The following is a 24262-nucleotide window of genomic DNA, read 5'->3' as shown; positions in this document are numbered from 1 at the left end:
AATCTTTGAGTAGCAGCAGCGCTATAGAGAGAGAGATCTCTCTCTATAGCGTGCAATGAGGGCCTCTCCAACTCTTTTTCCCAGGCTGAATCAGGGGCCCAGCACGTCCCTGCTGTCAAACAAGAGTATGAAGCGATCTATGAAATCAACCAATTTTATACTTGTAGTGGGGGGTCCCAGGGGCTTCATTTCTCACACAGCTAAGGGGTCCTTTGGCCTGTATGTTGAGGACCCCTGCCTTAATGAGCTAAATGAGTACATGTTTTACAATACTATTAAAAAAAATGGTTTTCTTTACGGCTTAAAGCTATACTGTGTAAGTTGCTAAACTAGTGGTCAGTAGCGGTATTGCTTTTTTCGGACGTTTTTCGCCCGGCGTCGCCGCGGACCACCGGAGCGGGGCCGCAAACCACCGCGGGACCCACCGCGACCGATACGAATCCGTAGAGGGGTAGAACGTAATTTTCTGACCAGGATTTGGGGAGTAAGAGGCAAGAATCCTTCACCATCGTAAACATTGTTGCTGAGGGAGGCTACTTCCTGAAAGGACGGCAAGACACGCTGTGATTGGCCGGTAGTGTATCATATGTGTATGATCCGCGATGTGATTGGCCAACGTATACACAACGTATACAGATGATGCAGATGACGTAATTTTGCTGCGAAATCCGGACCCCGGCCAGGATCATAGAAAACATATTTACAGAAGGCTTTAGGGGCTGAAATTAACGGAGTGGGTGTTCTAAAACTTTTGCGATTTAATAGTTAGGACAACTTTAAGATTTGTTTTATAAAAAAAGTTACATAGTATAACTTTAATGAGCTAAATGACTACATGTTTTACAATACTATAAAAAATGGTTTTCTTTACGGCTTAAAATGATTTGGTTAGGCTTTCATTAGGGAAAGATTCAGGTTAGGTTTAGGCTTAGCATAAGAAGACATTTAGAGGTTAGGTTTAGGGTTAGAATTAAGCCTGATTCGTGCAGTTACAAGTGCTCCAGTGTCGCACACTGAAAATAGTATATCTACAAGCTCATGATGCTCATAATGCATCGCAAACTTTCGATAGTAATAAATATTAATACAAATGTGTGTTTGTTCCTATCCCTGAGTTCTGACCTAAGCTTCACCCCTGTGTGGCAAGGGGATTTCTTCTCAAGCCACACACACACACACACACGCACGCACGCTCGCACACACACACACACGCACACACTTTCACTTTCACTATTTTAAATAAATAGCCTAATAAAAAAAGAACACATAAGGCTTCCACGCGACTGCAACGAAATGGTACAGACTCAGACTCGACAGACATACATTATTACAGACGATGCTTTTGTGTGTTTTCTTTTTTGAGCGGTGCAAACCGCTCCTATATTTCACTTTCGGTTTATTTAGCTAAAACATATTAGCACGGGACGATTCTTTCATTCTTCATCGATTGGCTAGTTGATTAACTAAACATTAGAATCGACCAATCAGAAACCGTTCTACTCGTGACGACATGTGTTAGCCAAACAGAACAGACCAATCAAATGCTGTGTTGTTCATGCTAATTTAGATCTGTCTTGGCCATTAAACTTGCACTTGAGACCGGTTTAAAGTTCATGAAAGGTCCAGGCGTAATGGCCAGGTTGTTTCATATCCTGGACTTTTCCTAAACCCTCTGTCTGTTTTGTTTGAGCTTCTGGTCTGGACTGCATATTATTTTTCTCTTCTATTCACTCTTTGACTGCCACCAGGCTGTTAATGGCCAGGCTGTTTGTCTGACATCCTGTCTGTTCTCCCTCTGTCTCCCCCTTGCTTTATAACCCACAAGAAGCTCATTTGGCTCTATCTGGTTTCAGACAGCGACAATTAGGAGTTTCTCCTGCATCTCGGCTACTCAAAATGGAGTTTCTGGTGACACATAAATGTGCACATGAATGTGCACGATAAATTGTTATTAGCCTTTGTTCTGGTCAAGGATACTAACAAACCTGGCTGGTATGTTGCGCATAATATACTCCCGACATAATCTGTTTCCAAGAGGCAACCCAGCACTTCTTGGCGTTGGCCGTCAGTCAAAGTTAGAGGGAAAAAGTCTGACCAACCGCATATCCTGGACCTTTCTGGCGCAAATCGACCCCCACCCAGGATTCAAGACAGCGACCACGCTACATTAAACCCTGTAGTCTATGGTTGCTGTTTCGAATCCTGGGAGGTGTTCGTTTTGAGCCGGTGTAAAGGTCAGGACACACGAAAACCTTATATAGTCTGAGCAGACCTCTAGACTGACATCATACACAACACAAAGAATATTGCCATGCATGCCTATCAACACTGATTCGCGCAGGCGCCCTTACAGGAATTAGCTTGCACCGCTCACTTCGCTTTTTTTTTTGAGCGGTGGTCACAACGCTCCTATACGTGGCCGTGTGTGTGGGTCTCCGTCCGTGTCTGTCTGTCTGTCTGTCTGTATGTAGCCTAAACTTCGGCGCGTAACTAGTGCCGCACCATTTACGCCACTCGCGCAATATATACATCAAAATGTGCGGCTCGGCCGGGAATGGTGTTCTATTACCTTTCGTTCCGATCCGCCTTACCATGCCGACGTAATCGGCAAAAAACGACGCTTAATTGTCCCCATTGACTTATAATGGGACAATGCAAGAAATCACTTTCAAGTATTTTTCTCTCGTAAACCATAGGAGCTACAGTTTCAAACCTCGGAGAGGAGATTCATAATGATTTTAAGAATGAATCGAAAAATAATTACATCACTCGGCCTCATGGTGGCGCTATAACGGCCCACTTTACGTTTTGCCCCGTAACTCTTGAAACGTAGATCGGAAAATTAAAATTCTTTTTTCCCTGGATTCCTTGGGTCAAGACGCATCTCCCCATATAGGCCACGCCCATTTGCGCCAGGATAGATTTTCCGCCATCTTGAATTTTCTCCAAAACACACTTTTTGCTCCTTTTCCTACATATTTTCTTCAAATGTCACAAAAATCGGTACACATGATCTATGAGGTGGGTAAACCACCGCTCAGTTCACACGGGTGTGATTTTTTTAAATATATAACGCACACACACAGTACATCACAGAGACAGACACACGCTGCGCGACCTCTATAGCTTCATGTGTGTTTGATGAGGGGGCTCCGTGGCCCGGGGGCCCCCATGTGGCTCCGTGCTTTTGAAGCCCCCAGTGAGGGGTTCACAGGCTCACACCGGGATCAACCGGAGCTCTTCAAAGCACACCGGAGGAGACGCTGCCTTCCACACACACACACACACACACTTTGTTTCCCCTGAACCTCGAATCCCGCCATGCCACAGCGGGAGCGCCCCCGCGCCATCATCAACATCTAAAAGAACTTTCGATTTGAGAGGGGCCTCCTTTGTTAAAAACAAATATATATTTTATAACAGTTTTAGTTCTCCAGTCGGCTTTTCAAATGACATTAGTTCTTCAAAGGGAACATCGAAGCTGCAAGCAAAATATCGACCTCTTTCGGGTGGAAACCTGTCCAAAACTGTTACCTTTTCAAGATTCAAATTCAGAGATAGCAAGCGTAGCAGATCCCCAAGCTCAAAACGTGTCCAGCTTGCAGATCTGCTACTTTTGATGCTTTTGTGCTAAATTTAACAAAATACTTTTGTAACAAAATGGTCACTTTAACAAGGTATTATAATTATATTCTCCACACTTGTATTCTCCCCATCTTGACAAAATGGTATATTCCCAGGTTCCACAGGCGTGTGTAAATTACCACAATACTAAACAGGTGCAATGCATTATTGTTAATTGTGGCACGTTTACTAACATGCCAAGTTTAGCTGCACTTGAACAACCGTTCCAGGCTGCCATATCCAGCCCAAGAAACCGTAGAAACCCAGGTAAAAAACTGACAAAACCCGACGCCACTGGTTCCAAGTGTGGCGTAAATTTGACCCTCTTTAGTCGCTTACGCATCGACTGCATGGAGCCCAGTTGTGGTCTGACATTTGCAGTGCTTCTCAAAGGTTTTCAGGTTCAAGGACCTGATATTTGTTTGGCTATGCCAGGCTACACCTAAATCCCAAAACAACACAATAGTTTGTGCCAGTAAAGGGACCCCAAGAGAAGATTTGAGCTCCATTTTCTTTTTTTTTCTTTTTTTTTTACTGAAGTATGGGCATTCATTTACGAAACAAACACAAAAAAGTTTGAATATGGAGATAAGGTTTCTGCCCCAACAGCAACGAAGTGCAGCAAGGCTGGTTGTTAGCACAACTGTTGTGATTATGAATGGTGCTAGCTCTAAGTAGGCTCAGGGGAGTCACAACAAGGGGGGGGGCTGAGTTACTAGGGCCCATGGTGGAGGGGCCCTAGTAACTTTAGCTATTGAAAAATAGCAGATCTACAAGCTCACAGCGCGGCACCGAGTGCCGCGCTGCGAGCTTGTAGATCTGCTATTTTTGAAGTTCTGTGAAAATGAGTGCAAATCTTTGAATATATATTTTTTAAGCCGAACATTTGTAACTCAAATTTTGCTTCTGGGGGGGTCCCTGGAACCAAATATTTTGAGATGGGGGTCCGTGGTCAAATACGTATCATCTTTTTTTGACATGAAAAAGTTTGAGAACCACTGACATGGAAACATAGGTTTCTTGCACACATTTTCAATTTTTTTCAAAAATAGCAGATCTACAAGCTCGCAGCGCGGCACTCGGTGCCGCGCTGTGAGCTTGTATATCTGCTATTTTTCAATAGTTAACATTCATGGGGGGCCCGCAGTGAATCCTTGTACCCAGGGCCCAGAATTTGGTGTGACGCCCCTGAGCAGGCTGACCTGTTGTTGGAGGTGGTGCAGTAGGTCATGTGTAGATACAGTCTAAGCCAGTGGTTCTCAACCTGTGGGTCGGGACCCCCAGGGGGGTCCCCAAGTTATTTTGGGGGGTCCCCAGATGACTAGCTTAATGCACAACGTTGTTTTCTCACTCAACAGTAAACAAACCAACATAAAGTTGAAGTATATAGAGCAGGGGTGTTGAACTCATTTTGGAGTGAGCACATGTTCGCTCTGTTTTTCTTCCTGTCGTCTCAGCCACTGATAGTGCGACGATTCGTAGAATCATAGCTAGTTCGGTGGACGGTCACAAGGGGGCGCGCGCGCGGAGGGGGACGGGACACAGGGTCCTGCCCCCCCCCCCTTACCCAGGGTTCTTAGGGAAGCTAGATGGTGGGTCTCAGTCTTGTTGCATAGCACTGCTGCTGCTACCACGCTGCAGTACACACACAAGTGCCACACTTGTTGCTTGCAGGTAGCTGTGCTGCTGCCCACCGCTTGGAGAGCCTGGAGTGCCTAACTTGGCTGAGTATTTCTGGCTGTTTCTGCTATTTTACTATCGCTCAATTCATGTTCTTAGCTGCCAAACTAAGAAGCTGTGTTCTTGGCCAGGTTGTATGGGAAGTTTGAGATTGTTATTCTGGTAATCGCTGAATTCTAAACTGCTGTTTCAAGGTTCAGATTTCTTGCTATCGTTGCTGGTGCCTAGCTGATTTCTGTACTTTCAGTTGTTTGTTGCTAAAGCTATTTCATAGGTGCTACAGGCTTGCTAAAGGTAAACTCAGTATCATAGAAGTTGGCCGTGGCTACGGGCTAAATGATAATTTATTTCGTGCCCTGGTGGGCCTTTACTGGGCTACCATGAGTTAAAGTAATCTCAGTCGTTGGGTTGTCGATAACAATGTCAGTACTTTGCAACGGCGCGGGCCGTATCGGCTAGCGCGGAACAACAGGTTTAATGTACAGTCAGCTAGGAGCTAGCTGGTGGCTATTGCTAGCCGGCTATTTCGGTAAGGATGCTGTTAGCTGGTAAATCAATGTGCTAGCCATGTCAAGGCATGGAGTGGCGGCCCGCGTGAAAACATGGCCCCGTAGCAAGTAATGAATCACGCTAGGAGGATTCAGTTTGTAGGTTGCAGGTGTCTGTAAACAGCAGCGTTCACCTAGCTTCTGAGCTAGCAGAGTCACGTCAAGCGGTGATTTACGGCATGACGTTCGGCAGCGAATACTAAGCGCTGCGTGTGGGAAATGTAGTTCTCTATCATGCCAAGCCTCGGCGTCGTGCTAGTAGCAAGCTTTTATATACTCTATGGTAGCAAGAGTCGTATGAATTACTAGTCACGTCAGGCCAGGAGGAAGCTTCGATTCAAGCTTCGCTCGCAGCGTGCTTAATCTAGTTAGTATGGGGCCTATATTGCTTCTGCCTCGCCTCGGGTTATGTGTATGTTTTCCTCTTTTTGCACTGTCTGGCCGTCTTAACAGCTGCTGCTTATGAGGTGCTAGTTGCTATACCATAGCAGCTAAATGGTTTCTGTCGCTTCTTGGACCACAGTAGGGCTGCTGCCAGTTACCGTGGCGTAGAAGCCCTCGCGGGATGAATTATTAAATACAGTAATCGCCTCTCTTTGAGTAGCCTATAAAGGATGTCTGTCTGTGTGGGCTCCTGAGAGGAGGAAACCCGCAAGCTCATTGCGACCGTAAGGTCGCAGTTTAGTATGAAAACCTCCACCGGCCGTCCGTCGGTCACACGTGCGGTCGACGTGTGATGAGGTCACGATGAGTCATCTATGCCCAAATATAGATTTCTAGGTCAGATGGCCCATAGAGTTTGTGATGTCAAACCTAGCAACCCAATATAAACAAACCTGATGTCAGACCTGAAGTATCCTTTTATACCCATATATGGAGATACAGAGATCTCCATATATGGGCATATTAGAAAGCCCATATATGGGCATATACGGATGACATCAGGGATATCCATATATGGGCATAAAAGGGACAAGGGCTTACAGTTAAGAGATCTCCATATATGGGCATATCAGAAAGCCCATATATGTTCATATACTGATGACATCAGGAATATCCATATATGGGCATAAAAGGGACAAGGACTTACAGTTAAGAGATCTCCATATATGGGCATAAAGGGACAAGGACTGTTACAGTAGATATAGAGATGTCCATATATGGGCATAAATGAACAAGGACTGACAAACACTGAGATCTCCATATAACCTATGGGAATATAAGGGACGAGGACTGTCAGCTTGTAGACCTATTTTCTAAATATTGTTGTACATTAAAAACTTGAAATGGGTCGTTCTGCATAGTACTTGGGATTTGTTGATGTAAATGTTCACATAGAGTGTAATAATTGGTAAAACAAACTTTTGGCCTATTTGTGGAGATAAGCGACCAACGGTCGCTTATCTCCCGATTAGGGAGTCTTACTGGTAGCAGAGCAGTATAATCAGAGAGTGGTGTCACCGCGGGGTCAGAAACAGCGCTGGTCACGTGGTTCATTGTCACTTTACACCTCTTAGACTTCAATGCTTTTGTAAACTTCCGGTTCGCCGTTTGTCACTATACGCCAACAGATGTGTGCGTAGAAGACCTGGCCCCATGAAGTGAACGGGAGTGACGCAACTCTCCATTCTAGGGCTCTGGCTCATAGGTGCCACAGTTTACGTGCAAACAATGTTTTGCTTCCGCTAACGCAAGTCGTGCCTGTCTGTCCCGACGTCACCAGTTGAACTCGCTAGTGCATGCAGGGAATCGTAGTCTTCTCTAAATGCTCGGTAGCTCCAGCTAAATATTCTCTTCAGTTTCAGCATCCATCAGCTGCAGCTCATCAGCTTTCCTCGCATCGCAAGCTTAAGTTAGGGTTTGATAAGTTCTAAGTTGTCAGTAGTTCTGCTATATTAAATGCTAAGTAAAATAGGCAAATTGTTGCCGCTGCCGCAGTTGGATACTTTCATGTCTCCGTGGTTTCGTCTGAGGCTAGCTCTACCCAAGCTGCTAATGCTGCGGTAATTGCTGCTCATTAATTAAAACTGATGCTACCGCTTGTAGGATGCTGACATCATGCTTATCTGGGCAGTGCATGCTCAGCTCCCACGTGTCTGATACTAAACTAGAAATGTGCAATTTGGGAAATTGCCAGTGTGCTGCTTCACCTTCAAGTTATCGGTACTGCTGTATGTTAAAGCTGCTACCAGTGTATCAGAAGTAAAAGGGATTTAATTTAAATATTTGTTTCAAACTAAGGTTATAGTATTGGGTTACATAGCACACTGTATTTCTAGTAGTGTTTCCTTAGCCGCCGCACTTGGCTTCAGTGCTGGTTTACAGCTCACGCTTAAGCTGCTACATGTCTGTTGTAACATCATGTTCATATCCAGGATTTCTCCTTATCCGTTGTGCTGCTATCTTGGAGGAAAAAATGGTCACATTATGGTGCTAGTGGCTCTTGTTGCCGCTGCTACAGTCAGATACTAATGTCTCCTATAGTTCCAGCTATTGTTAGCTCCACTCAACCTGCGGCTGCGTGCTAGCATAACTGCTAATAATTACAGCTAAGGCTGTTGCTGTAAAAATGCTGCATCATGTTTTCTTTCAGCTCATGCTAAAGCTAATACTTGTTGGTTGCTAACATCTGTTTATTATTTCAGCTCAAGGCCGGAGTGGCTGCAGGCCCACATGTTCCACTAATCGTTATCGCTCTGTTTTTCTTCCTGTCGTCTCAGCCACTGATAGTGCGACGATTCGTAGAATCATAGCTAGTTCGGTGGACGGTCACAAGGGGGCGCGCGCCCGGAGGGGGACGGGACACAGGGTCATGCCCCCCCCCCTTACCCAGGGTTCTTAGTGAAGCTAGATGGTGGGTCTCAGTCTTGTTGCATAGCACTGCCCCGCCACCACCCCAGCTCCACCGTCAGGTTCTGCTTCAGATCCCCCGTGGGGGGTCTCGGGCCAGAGCTCGCTGTAATAAGATTATGCCCTCGATACTCATGGCAACATGGGGATCGTGGGTCAGCGAGTAATGGCCCGAGGCAGAACCCATGCCAAACAATGCTTCACTTAGGATATAGATTCTATGCTGTCTTATAGTAGCGCTTAAGGTAGGCTGCCAATATGATGCGCTTATATAGGCCTTAGATATTATGCTGTCTCTATAGTAGGGTGCTCAATATGCCATGCTGTGTGATGCTTGCTTCTGCCTTCATTCTTGTCAATAAAGTATACCTAAACCCAAGTGATCGTCTCCTGAACTATAGCTAGCAGTATAGCAGTATATCATTTTACAAATTGTGTTCATTATTAAGTACTTTCATTATTGGTATTACAGTTGCAGTTAGGTACGAGAGATTTGTTTAAAGGAGTAGTTCATCCCCAAAATGACTTTTTTTTTTCTCTTTGATTACTCACGCCATGGAGACTTGAGTTCAATAATATATTTTTATTGTATTTGTCGCATTACTAAGACAAAAATGTGATAATAGTACACTTCCCCCCATTGATTCCGGATGGGGACCCAAATGCATTTGGGTCCCCATCCGGAAACAATAGGCATGCATTTATTCAACAAATTTCTGTTTTAGGAATGAGTCTCCATTGGCTCCATGGCATTTTGGGGGTGAACTACTCCTTTAAGAAGTGCCAATAAGAATAAACCATTTGATAATAGAATAATTCAATTCCTGATAGTCTCTGCTATAATTTGTAAATGGCTAAAAAAAATATTATTGATGCAGGACAATAATATTTTTTATTGTATTTTATAATAAAAAGAATACAAGTAATGAACAATAATGGCATATTCAGAAAATATCTGAATAATAAAACTTTTACATTTTATTATTATATTTTTTAAATAAGTTATTTTCTTAACAACATTAATTTCCATGTCTATATTTGTATTCTTTGAGTACAGTTCGAATATTGTAGACCGTTCAGGTATTATTCATAGCCAGACCTCCCACCCCATTCCTAGCAATGCTGTCATCTTCAAAGAGAGAGAGAGAGAGAGAGAGCTGGTCACTTAACATTCCAATCAATCAACTCAATCACTGCCAGGTGGGAGAAACATAGCCTGCAGTGAGAAGGCATTAGTTAGGTTAATTCTTAAAACAATCATAACTCTTGACAGGAATGGGCTAGAGACTTACTTTTTTTTTCTGAATGCTCAGAAATGTATGCTCTACAAGCCTGCTGGAATCATCTCGCGGGCCGGATCCGGCCCGCAGGCCGTATGTTTGACATCCCTGGTATAGAGGGTATCTGCACATTTCTAATGTGACAATTTGAGGACTTTTTAATACCTCTAAAACGGCAAATTAAATATTGGTCACATTGTCAAATATTGGAGGCAGAAATCGTGAAAATAGCCGAGACGTTCTGAGCATGTAGATCTGCTATTTTCACAATAGAACCGTGTTCTACAAAATGTAATGCCTCAACTCTTTGTGCTCGTCAGGGTGGGGGGTCCCCAGTTCAAATATGATTATTTTGGGGGTCGCGGCCTGAAAAGGTTGAGAACCAATGCAGTAGGTGAGGGGAGCGTGTCATCATTTCGACGTTGTGTGCTTGTAGATCTGCTGTTTTCACTAGTTTAGTACATTTTATAGATGATAAATACAAAATGAACGGTTTTGGACATACAAGGTTTCCACCCGACAACGACGATATGCTATAAATATAAGGTGCTGGGAGTGAAAATTATAATGTAGGAGTGCCTCGGATTAAAAAAAAATATTTATGGGGTGCCCTGAGACAAAAAAAAAGTTTGGGAACCCCTGGTCTAAGCAGGCTGACCTGTTGTTGAAGTTGGTGCAGTAGGTGAGGTCCTTGCAGCCCAGCTGGCAGGGCTCCCTGACGTCGGCCAGGCAGGTGATGAGCTCCGTCTCCACGGGGTTGTACTCGCACAGCTGGTCGAACTCCTGCCACGTCTGGGTGCCCCAGTTGGTGCTGATCTCCTGGCACATGTCCCTGCTCGGAGACAGACAGAGAGAGAGAGAGAGGGAGAGAAAGAGAGAGACTGTAAGAGATATGCGGCTGGTCTCTATACCAGGGTTTTTCAAAGTGGGTGACGGGGCACCCTGGGGTGCCGTGATTGCAGTCCATGGGTGCTGCGAGATCATTTGATATTTGGAATTTATTTGGACACTTGAATTTTTTTTAGTATCATTTTAAACTTGAAGTACAAACTACAAAGTTATTTTCACTCAGTTCTAACCAAAATGGCTGTTATCTCAACGTTTTCCTCGCAACATAATCACTAAAATATCGTCACTGTCGGGCAGAAACCTCGTATCTCCAAATTTCAAATGTGTACGTCTTTTGGTAAAGCAAAGCCCTGCCCGGTCTTCATCATACAAGACTGTCGCACAAAACTAGTGAAAACAGCCGACCTACAAGCACACAACGCCTCGCATCGCGAGGCGTTGTGAGCATGTAGATCGGCTATTTTCACAATGTTCGCCTCTTGCTTACTTATATTTGACAGTTTGGCCAGTCCTGTCGAATATTCGACTATTCGAATACTTTGAGGTCGAATAATTCGAATACTAAAAAATCACTATTCGTGAATGCCCTAGTAGGTACATGCCTGCAGAGTGACGTGTTGGCCTTTGAGCAGCAGTGGAGCTTGGCGCAGTCCATCTTGGCCGGGGGCAGGACGTCCACGTTGGGCGGGGCGGGGGGGTGGGCGCTGCCCAGGAAGCACTGCCACAGGGGGTCCTGGGGGAGAGGCTGGGAGCCGCACTCGTCGATCAGGCCCTCCATGATCTCGTGCTCCGTGGTCATGGTGCGCAGGATCCTCCGGCACGCCACCTGGCAGTGGGTGTCCTCCGCCCGGTCGCAGCAGTACAGACCTGGGGGGGACGGGGACAGGGGAGGGACATGACGGTCAACACTATCCACCTGTTTCCGTGGTCATTTACCGTACAGGGTTCCCACACATTTTTACCAATTCATTTCCAAAAGCTTTCCAAAACTTTTCCAGAATATTTAACCCAATTTCCAGGACTATATAACAATAATTCTGCTCAATAACAGGTTGCTTACTCCTATGTGCAATGCCCAAAGACAGGTAGTGTATGGCAGTGGTTCTCAACGTTTTCAGGCCGTGACCCCCGAAATAATCATGATTTAACTGGGGACCCGGCACCTCGACGAGCACTAAGAGTAGAGGAATTTTGCATAACAAGCGAGGCGTTGTGAGCATGTAGATCGGCTATTTTCACAATTTCTGCCTCTAATATTTGACAATTTGGCCCATGTTTAATTCGTCATTTCAGAAAAACAAAATCAATAAACAAAGACAATGCATAGCTATTTTTTCCAGGACCTTCCAGGACCCTTGATAAATTCCAAAACCTTTCCAGTACTGGAAAAATATTTTTCTAATTTCAAAATATATTCCTAGGAATTTCATGACCGTGGGAACCCTGTTATGTGTGGGACACATCCAGAGAACAGCAGACATACAAGCTCTCGCAGCCGAGTGTGATCTACAAGCTCACAGCGGTTGCGACGCCGGACCTGCCACATTTTCTGCGCAATGCACGATGGGACGTTGGAAAGTTGTAGATAGGGGAGCAAAAGCTGATCAAACTAATCAATTTAATTTAGTATTAAAAAATAATCGATAATGGCCTGAGCTGCTAGTCTGGCGGGCGAGGTCGCGCTGAAATAACAGAGACTGACACATATATGGACATATGTCCATATTTGGGCACACATCAATATATTTGGGCACACATCAATACATGGTGTGTGTCTTTCAGTCACTGAGCAGTTCACATTAATCTAGCATATACCGGTAGATTATAATTTGCCTGGGACATGACTGACTAGTTTTCGCAATGAGAGGTCGATACAAAGATATCTTCTTCAAAACTGTGTGACTCGCGTCGCGACCTCACTGGGTATCATGAGATGACACAATCTCACGATCTTCATATATGGGCATAAAAGGGACATGGACAGAATTAATGTGCAAGTGTGTTTGCCGTGACGTGAATTTGAAGGCATTCTAATGACATACATACATGCAAGCTTTGGTCCCATATACCAGGGGTTCCCAAACTTTTTTGTCTCTGGGCACCCCATGAATATTTTTTTAATCCGAGGCACCCCTACATTATAATTTTCACTCCCAGCACCTTATATTTATAGCATATTGTCGTTGTCAGGTGGAAACCTTGTATGTCCAAAACCGTCCGTTTTGTATTTATCATCTATAAAATGTACTAAAATAGTGAAAACAGCAGATCTACAAGCAGTGCTTGTAGATCGGCTGTTTTCACTAGGGGCTTTGCTTTACCAAAAGACGTACACATTTGAAACTTGGAGATACGAGGTTTCTGCATGACAGTGACGATATTTTAGTGATTATGTAGCGAGGAAAACGTTGAAATAACAGCCATTTTGGTTAGAACTGACTGAAAATAACTTTGTACTTCAAGTTTAAAATGATACTAAATATTTTTTCAAGTGGCCAAATAAATTCCAAATATTATCAAATGATCACGCGACACCCCTGGACTGCCGTCGCGGCACCCCAGGGTGCCCCTTCACCCACTTTGAAAACCCCTGCCATATACAGTAAGTCTGCTCCCGAGCAGATGTGAGTTTGAGTGTAGGTCAGTCGGACATTCGTCAGAATGCTCTAAGATTTGCACGCTCTCCTCAAGAACCCCTGGGTGTTCCAAAACCCCACTTTGACAATCGCTTCGTCACATAAAGGTGACACTACTCACTGTCTATGGGGCTGCGTATGGGGTAGGACTTGGTGTAGTTGCTGACGCAGCCGATGAGCTGTGTGCTGTGGCTCTGGCAGTACTCCTTGACCGCGTTGATCTGTGACACCGTGGGCGACGAGTCCGTGCGGAAGATGGCCTGGCAATACTCCCTGCAGGTGGTGTGGCGGCCCGCGTAGCCGCAACACGTGGAGCCCACTGGAGCCCACGCAAGCACGCACGCACGCACGCACGCACGCACACACACACACACACACACACACACACACACACACACACACACACACACACACAGAGAGAGAGTACCTGTTAAGTCTGGGGTGGGCAACTTTGATGATGGCGAGGGCCACTATATTTCCACCTTCACTCCAGAGGGCAACAATGCATATTGCTACACCTACTTTGTCATTCTAGTATCAAAAGAAGAAAATAGCAGATGTTCAAGCTCAAGCTACAAGCTCAAAGCGCATCGCAGTGCTTTGAGCTTGTAGATCGGCTATTTTTTTGCTTCTTTTGAATTGGAATCCTGAATAATTTTCTTGTTAATTTGAATTGGAATCCTGAAATGTAACATTTTGATTTAATTTCAAACACATTTAATTATAATACTCATGTTAACTTTATGAACTTAATTACAAATACATTGGACATAACAAAATACATTTTAATACTACTATACTAGTCATTAAGCTACTAATATAGACTGACAGAATTAAAGCAGTTCATGTTTGGAATTGGAACAGCTGAAATCAATAATATATTCAGTATTCCGATATTAACCTGCGGGCCGCATTAAGTGAAGGTGGGGGCCCCCGGGCCGCCAGTTGCCCATGTATGTGTTAAGTGAAATAGTACTGCTTTTCCGGAGTTTGTAGAAGCTCCTCACTGCTATTCCTTCTCGTTGCTGCCGTTTGTGACGCAGCGCTCTAGTGGTCGCATTGACAGTCGTTCTTTTCGCTGACAGTGTGTTTGTGTAACACGCGAGAACCTACTCTAGAAGAGTAGCAAAGAGTAGCAGAAGTAGCAGATCTGAAAGCTTCGCGACGTGTTTCACGCTTGCAGATCTGCTACTTGTGATGCGTTTGTTTGAAGCCGTAGTATGATCAAGTAGGCCATTAATTTACGGAAAAACAAAAAATCTAAATATGGACATATCGCATCATGATATTGTAGGATGAATTTCATTCTGTACCATTAAAGGACAACTTTAGTTTTTTACAACAAGGGTTCATATTTTAGATTGTAATTAAATAATATAAAAGATCATAGCCGCGGGAACTAATTTGAGGCAGGAGGGGCTGTCGTGCGTGACCCGATCCCCGCGCGTGCGCGCGCGAAGCTATATTGTCCGCCGCATCGGTCCAGACCCCAGTGTTAGGAAACAGCTGGTCAACTTCTGGTACACCATAGCCATTAGCCACTAGCTAGCCCAAACATTAGCCTAGCCAGGCAGCACAGCAGCATAACATAGCATTCATCATTACAAGTCTTTAGCCACGACTCACCAGTGAGGACGCCAGGGCTAGCAGAGGGCGATGTGTAATGCCTTCATAGCCTAGGTTGTGTTGACTTGGTGTTCTGTATATTCCTTTTATGCCCGTATTGTTATAATTCACCCGAGTCCATGTCTCATGACGCATATGTTACGCACGGAGAGACAGACGCTTAGACAAGTTAAAAGGGAAGTCCTTTGAAAGCCATTTCCTGTCTAAACAGTGCCCAGAAGCACATTTCAAAACAAGAGCCTTTCTTTTTTTTTTTTGTCTATACAATCGATCATTCAACACATGTTTATTTTGAAATTGTACTGGAAATAGAAGTAGCCAATAGCTCCTACTTCACGCCACTGATGTCAGAGCCTCTACTTGCCGATCGGCAATATTTTTCCCCCAACCCCCCTTTAGGGGGTGCGGTGGGGGGTGCAGTGGGACGTGGGGGAGGGGGTGCGGCCGCACCCCTAGCACCCCTACTTCCCTCGGCACTGGAAAAGATGAGTGTTAAAATTATTCTAACCCTTTCTATTGTTTTAGAGATTCTTATTTCAGTGGTTGGGGGCATGCGTACAAGTGGCTAAATAGGCCATTTTACACAGAATAAGCCCATTCCCAAGATACAACGCAACTTTTCATGGTTGGATGTGACTTATGGGGGCTAGAAGTGTTAACTGTAAATAGCAAAAAGAAACTGCTGGCTTAGTGCGTCTAAAAATACGTATTTAGCCACTTGTACGCATGCCCCCATGCGTACGCATGCCCCATATTTTAGCACGGTAAATGCGATAAAACAATAGAACGAAGCAAATGGAAACATTTTAACACTCGCCTTTTCTTTTCTCTAATTACAATCTAAAATATGAACCCTTGTTGTAAAAAAACAAAGTTGTCCTTTAACCCTCTAGAGCCCACTGTTGTAATATTACAACGTTTGTATTTTATCCCAAAAAAGGTTTTAATCATTTTATTTTAGCTCCCCCTACCACCTAAACATCACCATTGGATTCTATTGTTTAGTATTACAATGCCATTGGCCACAATATTTGCATATAAATACCCCTCACAGAGGCTGACATTCACACCCGCCACACCCGCTGACATTCCAGAGTTTTGACAAACAACATCTCACTTTTTCATGGAAGCTATTCCTCACAAAAACATAAGTAAAATGCCTATACTATTTTTTTTTTGGTGATCATTAGAATGTCTAGAACATGCACATATGTTATTATTGTGAAAATATCCCCCATATGTAAATTAGAGCATGATTTATGATTTATGGCTATAAAACCTTACAAAAACTCTTTTTTTTTAAACCCCCGCCAGAAACCCCTGAACAGAGGTACTGCCGAACAAATGTCCTATTTATTTATAAACATGTTTTAAAAAAGCAAAGCACGAAATCATAACAACACAATCGGATCGCTACGTGCAAGCCAGCAAACCATGCATGAAAGAGTTTTTTTGGTTGGCCAACCTTTTTTCATGGTGCTGTAGGCAGTTCTTCTCCGGTCATTAACATGGAGCGATACGGGGAAAACGGCGATAATAAACAGCACCCGAAAATACAATCCGTCTTCTGTGCACGCACATCGATCTAATCCAATGCAATCCACTCATTCCGAAGCCTTGATTTCGTCTGTCGTCTGATCGAAAATGATGAGGAGACGCGCTGGCCAAGTGGCTGCATACACAATACAAGGGCACGTAATGGCCGCCCGTGGACACCAGTTGCTCCCTAGCAGATGACGTCATCACTCTCCGACGCGATCACGTCTCAGGAGCTCTCTTAAAGAGACAGAGCACGACCGGCGACTGTATTTTAAAAAAATATATAATTAATTTAATAAATTACGGGAAAGTACGGGAAAGTTTGAGCGGCGCACTGGGTGGTCCGGACAAGTACGGGCAAGTACGGCCCGGCTTAGAAAGTGTTAAGACTCCTACAACACCATCTGATTTTTTTCAATTTTTTATTTCAAGTATTTCTATTTTTGGGCCTTAGAGGGTTAAGGGCAAAATACATATTGGCCACAGGACGGAGGGTTGACAGTAGAACTATGACTTGTTCTCCACATCTTGACAAGGTTGGCAGCCTTCAGTAAGTATCAGCCTCGCTGCAGAAAGGATGTGTTTTTAAGCATTCCACAGAGAACAGAAGCAGGCAGACAGACAACATCTCATCACAGACTGTCTAGACCAGGGTTCCCCAATAGGCGGCCCACGGGCCATTTGCGGCCCGCGGGGGGCTACTGTCTGGCCCCCACCAACCCCAGTAATAATGGTGGTATAAGAGCAGCAACAACACTAGTATATCGTCGTTGTCAGGTGGAAACCTCGTATCTCCAAATGTGTATGTTCGTTCGCAAAGTAAAGCCCTGCTTCATCATACATGGCCGTCGCACAAAAGTAGTGAAAACAGCAGATCTACAAGCACACAACGCCTCGCGGTGCGAGGCGTTGTGTGCTTGTGGATCGGCTGTTTTCACTAGTCAAAATCATTTTTAAAATGATAAATGCAAAACAAACGGTTTTGGACATACAAGACTTTCACCCGACAACGACGATATCTGAACTGTCGCTGGAGTAGTGGGAACGCCACCGTCGCCCCCTGCAATGTTGTGGCCCTCGACTTGGTACCCTAGACATAATTCGGCCCTTGGGGAAAACTAATTGGGGAACCCTGGTCTAGACACACACATGCACGCGCACACGCTCACAGGAAGTCCACAGCCTCATATCCTGCCAGGCTGACCCCCCCCCAGCCCCCAGCCCGCCCACAGGCAAGTCATGTGTTTCTGACCCACTGACAGCAGGGGATCACGGGATATTGTCCTCATCTGCTCGCTGCGGTTCATTGGAAGGACATGTAGCAACCAGGGGTGTAGTTGTCCCGATTTAAAATGAAGCAAACACGGAACTTGATTGGCCGCTAGTTGCGCTGTTCTGGCACCAGAAGCAGCATGTTCTCCACAGGATTCCATTCATTTCCCCCCGAACTTTTTACATTTGATTTTCTTACCTTAATAAACATTGTCATGCAGAATCGCTCCGTCCTGCAATGCATATGCCCCAGAGCGGAAGGAGACGTCTACCTTTCTATGTCTATGCTTGTGAGGACCAAATTACAAAGTATATGAAATATACTCTATACTCTACAAAATATAGGTAGATAGTCAACAGGATAGACTCAACTGTTGATATGAAGCATGTCTTCAACGACATACCTGGCAATCGGTCTTGTTTTAGTCCTGCCTGGCTTATTATAGACAGGAGCCATTTTAGGATCTTGAGAGATTCAGGATTTATAGGCCAGGACATTAAGGTGGACACGCACGCATGCACGCACACACGCACGCACGCGCACAAACACACGGCGGACACGCACACACACAGACGCCGGGAGCAAAAGTTGCTCGATGACAGGTGAAAGACGACAGGTGATGGCTTACTTTCATTTTTGGTGATGCAGCTGTAGAGGGGTTTCTGAAATGAGAAGAGAACAGCACTGAACAGCACTGTACTTTACGGTTACACCCCCTGAATACTGAGCTGTCCTACCACCTTAATACTGAGCTGTCCTACCACCTGAATACTGAAGCCCGTATCAGAGTCGGGTCTGCGGTGGAAGGCTATCCACCGCGGTGTAGTGCCGTGTAGTCTTTTTGAGCGTTAACGTTGTAGTTTTATGACTCAAAAAGACTACACGGCACTACACCCATCCACCGCGGACCCGACTCTGATACGGGCTTGAGCTGTCATACCACCTTAATACTTAGCTGTCATACCACCTTAATCCATTTAGACCGGGAATTATTTTATCCTTTAGCTATGACATAGGTGCCATATGATATGGCATTGGTCCGAAGGTTCATTAGTCCGAATTTGTTAAGAATACTATGCCTAACTCTAACCCTAACCCTAAACTTAACCTCAGTAACCCTAACTAAATTCAGACTAATGAACCTTCGGACTAATGGGCAGTCCCCATGACACCGGCACCAAGTGCTGCGCTGCGGAGCTTGTAGATCTGCTATTTTTTTTAAATCATGAAGATTTGTGCCAATCTTTGGATATGTGTTTTTCAAAGCAAACATTTGTAACTCAAATCTTTGCTTCTTGCGGGTCCCTGGAACAACATATTACGACATGGGGGTCCATGTGGCCAAATACATGTAATTTTGGGGGTCCTAGACATGAAGAGATTTGATAACCACTGACCATAGAAACATGAGTTAAAAAAAAAAGACATTTATAGAATCGAGTAAAAAATATTCAAAGACTTGCAAAGATTTTCACGATAGCAGATCTACAAGTTTGCAGCGCGGCACTCAGTGCCGCGCTGTGAGCTTGTATATCTCTATTTTTCACTATTTAAAGCATAACATAATGGTTAAAGTTATAATGCGTTCCTAAATGGGTTAATACTGAGCTGTCATACCACCTGACTACTGACTCGAGGCCTGTCCCATTATTACATAATTGCCCAATCGCAATTATTTGACATAATCATAATCATTTCCATGTTGAAAAATATTCGAACTTTTTAGAGGAAATAGCAGATCTACAAGCTTCCAATGCACATATTGTAAGCTGGTAGATCAGCTATTTCTTCTATTTCAAATGTTAAAAGCATAAAGTATAAACTTTTGGCGCGGACGGGCATGCTCGTTCGACGAGTATGAACATGGCAATTTCACGGGATCGTGGCCGCTTGGCGCTATAGTCGCTACAGTCAAATATCCCCCCTCCCCTTACCTAAACAACGCTCTCATTAAAAATGTATTAATAGGCATGCAACCCGCTTCCGGTGTGAAAAGCCGTAAAGACATTACTAATATGAATCCAAGCCAAACCTTTTGAATAATATACATACAGTGAAGGATAAATTACGAGCTCTCCCTTGGGTTTCATGTGATCACTACTGTCTCATTCACTTACTCTTTATTGGTGTCAACTAATAGATGCTGGCTGTGTCCCACCAAACACAACGGTCCAGGGACGTGCTGGGCCCCTGATTCAGCCCGGGAAAAAGAGTTGTAGAGGCCCTCATTGCGCGCTATAGAGAGATCTCTCTCTATAGCGCTGCTGCTACTCAAAGATTTGCCATTTCAGATCGTTTGTTTTGTATTTATCATTTAAAAAATGATTTAAACTAGTGAAAACAGCCGATCTACAAGCACACAACGCCTCGCACCGCGAGGCGTTGTGTGCTTGTAGATCTGCTGTTTTCACTACTTTTGTGCAACGGCCTTGTATGATGAAGCAGGGCTTTGCTTTGCAAAAATGTACACATTTGAAACTTGGAGATACCAGGTTTCTGCCCGACAGTGACGATTTACTTTGTTGGCCGCCCAGCCCCCAAAATGGAACAAAGTCCAACATTTTATTTGTATTTTTTTCCTAATGAACCGGCCGTTGGGGAGTTGTCCCGCTTTTCCCAATGGCCAGCACGTCCCTGCAACGGCCTCTCCCTCTCCCTCTCCCTCTCCCTCTCCCCCCCACATCTCACTTACCTCTGTATCTTTCTTGCATACTTTAGTGATGTCGTTTTTGGACGAGGCCTGCAGGATGGTGAGAGAGACAAGAGACAGTGCAGTCTTGAGTACAATGACTTGGATGCTCTGTCTGGACTCTATCTCTCAATACAGGCTGGAAAGAGTACTACAGTATTCTACTCAAGGCAAGCAGAAGCTCGATTAATTAACAGAACTGTAATTCTTGCCCTTCTAAAAGCAGTCGAGATTCAAAATAAAATCACAAAAAGGAAAGAAAAGAAGAAAAAAAATATGTGGATATTTAACGAAACAAATCCATCAAGTACACAATCAAACATCTTGACAGCACACAATTCATAGCCTCGTAAACCGCCCTCTTCCGGAAACCATTTCAAGTTGGTCGTTTACTAGGCTACACAATTCATGCATATCAAGGAATCCAGTTAAAATGTACAATTAAATAATGTGAAGAAATGTGTTATACGGCAGATGTGCTATTTTTTCCCGGTGTGCAACAAAGAAATGGTAGGGCTTAAAACTCCTCAGAACAAAGGCAAATCCTTCTACATTGGTGGTTCTCAAAGTGGGTTCTGGGGACCCCAAGGGGTACTTGAGGTGCCTGGCTTGCCTCCTTTTACCATACCGCTCCACCTAGCCCCCACCCAAGATCCGCCCAAAAAAACTACATCGACGACAAAATCGACGAATACAAAAACAAACCACGAGACCTATGGAAGTTGCTTAACAACCAATTAGGCTTAAAACCTAAAACCATATGCCATAGCATAAACATCAAAACGGACGCCGCTCTCATTTCTGACAAATGTGAAGTGGCTACCCATCTTAACAAAACCTTTACCACCATGGCCCGTTCACTGGTCGAAAGACTGGTCGCCCCATCTGGGCGGTATGGTGTAAAATTTGTTAAGAAATTCTACAATAAACTGGGCGTCAGAAAAGACAGTTTTAAACTTGCCACAGTGACAACTGATGAAGTGTTTAAAAAACTGAGCGCCCTACCTCAACACAAGGCCACTGGCCTTGATAAAATTCCAGCCAGATTTCTCAGAGATTCAGCCGCCACCATTGCTCCAATCATTACCCACATAATTAACCTTTCCATCGAACAGGGTCATGTCCCACAGGACTTCAAACTAGCAAAAGTAACCCCCCTGCATAAAAAAGGTAGCAAACTAGACCCTGGAAACTACCATCCCGTTTCCATTCTTAGCTCCATATCCAAAGTCATGGAGAAAATAGTCTACGAACAGATAGCAAGATATCTCGATGAGAATAATCTGATTTACGAGTTCCAATCTGGATTCAGAAAATCTCATTCCACTGACACATGCCTTCTCTATTTGACTGACCAAATCAAACGCGAAGCGGATGACGGCAAATATAGCGGCATGATCATGATGGACCTCCAGAAGGCATTTGACACCGTAAATCATTCTATTCTGATTGATAAACTAAAAGCCATCGGTCTTGACAGCGCAGCAGTGAGTTGGATGCAATCTTACCTGGTGGGGAGGGAACAGGTGGTGGAGATTAACGGTACCCTGTCCCCCCCCCCTCCCAGTAAGCTGTGGTGTTCCTCAAGGTAGCATACTGGGACCTCTGTTGTTCCTAATATACGTGAACGACATGGCATCTGCTTGTGACTGCAACCTGTTCCTGTTCGCGGATGACTCGGCTCTCCTAGTCTCAGGCAAGGACCACTTGCAGGTTGAAAAGACACTTAACTCTGAACTAAGTAAGATCTGCACATGGCTTAATGACAACAAATTATCAATTCACCTGGGAAAAACTGAGTCCATCCTCTTTGGATCAAATCATAACCTCAAAAAAGTCGATAACTTCACAATCAAAGTGGGTGACAAGGTCATAACACGAAAAATCAAAATCTCTTACTTAGGATGTATCCTTGAAGCTAATCTTTCCAGTGAAAAGATGACTTCTAAAGTAATAAATAAAATCAACCAACAAACTCGTTTCCTACAGAGGATCGCACCAATGGTCAATTTCAACACACTGAAGACCATAGCTGGTGCAATAATCCAGCCCATCTTTGACTACGGAGTCCACGTATGGTATCGTGACACCCCACAAGCCCTGAAAACTAAACTCCAAACAGCCCAAAATAAACTAATTAGGGTCCTGCTTAACCTTCCCTATCAGACTCACCTCACCGCTACTCACCAGTTAAGAGTGGGGTGGCTCAGAGTAGATGACAGAGTACAGCAACTTGCAATGGGCCTGGTGTACAAGATACACTACACCACTATGATACCCAAGTACCTGTCAAAATACTTTATAAACATTAAGGATGTCAATAATTACAACACCAGAGGCAGCGCCACAGATCACTTTCAACCCAGAGTCAAAACCAACAAAGGGTCAAACTCTTTTTTCTGCTATACCACCAAAATGTGGAAAGCCTTACCGAAGGCCATAAAGGAGTGTGGATCACTAGCATCCTTTAAAATTGCCCTGAAAAACCACTTACAGGCAGCAGCCGTTCGCAACTGGTAAAAAAAAAACTAACCTAGCCCAACCCTACCCTCCCCTGCCCCTTATCTTATATTTACAATGGGCTTATTGCCGCATCCCACTTCCACTCCCCCTTTACATCCACTTCAATTCATAGGTAGTCGTCTAGGGCGTAAGGAATACCGCCCCTAACCCTATGCCGTCCGCTCATTCGCTAGAGAGCAAGAGAGAGAGAGAGAGAGAGAGAGAGAGAGTCTCAGGTTACAAGAGGGAAGGGGGGGGCCGCTGCACAGGGGGAGAGAGAGAGAGAGAGAGAGAGAGAGAGAGAGAGAGAGAGAGAGAGAGAGAGAGACTCAATCGCTAGCCGAGAGCCTGTATCTTACAAGAAGTTCGCGGCCCTTCGGGCCACTCACCTCTAGAGTTCACAGCAAGATACTGTCTGTCTGTCTGTCTGTCTGTCTGTCTGTCTGTCTGTCTGTCTGTCTGTCTGTCTGTCTGTCTGTCTGTCTGTCTGTCTGTCTGTCTGTCTGTCTGTCTGTCTGTGTGTGTGTGTGTGTGTGTGTGTGTGTGTGTGTGTGTGTGTGTGTGTGTGCGTGCGTGCGTGCGTGCGTGCGTGCGTGCGTGTGTGTGTGTGTGTGGCTAAAATGAAAACATTGAAATAATGAAAATAAAACATTGGCAGGCCTATTACAGTAACAATAATAACACAATTAGGCCAAAACTTTTTTATATTAAAAAAAAAATAAAAAAAATTCAAAAAAAAAAAAAAATGTTTTAACTTTTAAAACACACACACTAAAAAAAAAAAAAAAAGCGGGCGTGGACTCTAGATGTGAGCGAACCTCTAGTTTGTATATACTTACTTACTTACTGTTTAGACTCTTTTTTTTTTCTCTCATTTTTCTTTTCTTTACATATCTACTGCATAGTACTGTGTTCTATTCGTCTGTCATTCAATGTTATATGAGATACTTAAATGGTTTCCTGTGGAAATAAGCTTAGTCTTTTCATGGATCTCCTTTTAGTAGACCTTGTACCAGTGAACTGTACCGTCATGAAACTGTACCTTTTCCTATGCAAACTTCTAATAAAGTCTTCAATCAATCAATCAATCAAAAACCCCCGCTAGCCCCCACCCCCGCCTCCCCGCTCTCCCTCTCTGTCCCAGACCACACTCGGAAGAAAATGGA

General features: G+C 44.3%; 1 protein-coding gene across 1 annotated transcript in view; it reads right to left on the bottom strand.

The window, feature by feature from the left end:
* reck (reversion-inducing-cysteine-rich protein with kazal motifs) overlaps positions 1–24262 on the bottom strand; it is a 224212-nt gene that overhangs the window by 108810 nt on the left and 91140 nt on the right. The window contains exons 6-10 of the mRNA XM_080752182.1: positions 20598–20645; positions 18534–18567; positions 13589–13786; positions 11434–11698; positions 10641–10814 (exon numbers count right to left, since the gene is read on the bottom strand). Of these exons, the coding sequence (XP_080608308.1) occupies positions 10641–10814; positions 11434–11698; positions 13589–13786; positions 18534–18567; positions 20598–20645 (719 nt within the window). The remainder of the gene's footprint in view (positions 1–10640; positions 10815–11433; positions 11699–13588; positions 13787–18533; positions 18568–20597; positions 20646–24262) is intronic.

The sequence above is a fragment of the Nannobrachium achirus genome (assembly GCF_963921795.1).
Source record: "Nannobrachium achirus genome assembly, chromosome: 21".
Taxonomy (NCBI): Eukaryota; Metazoa; Chordata; class Actinopteri; order Myctophiformes; family Myctophidae; genus Nannobrachium; species Nannobrachium achirus.
Note: the sequence above shows the minus strand (reverse complement) of the source record. Positions and strands in the feature narration are given on the sequence as shown.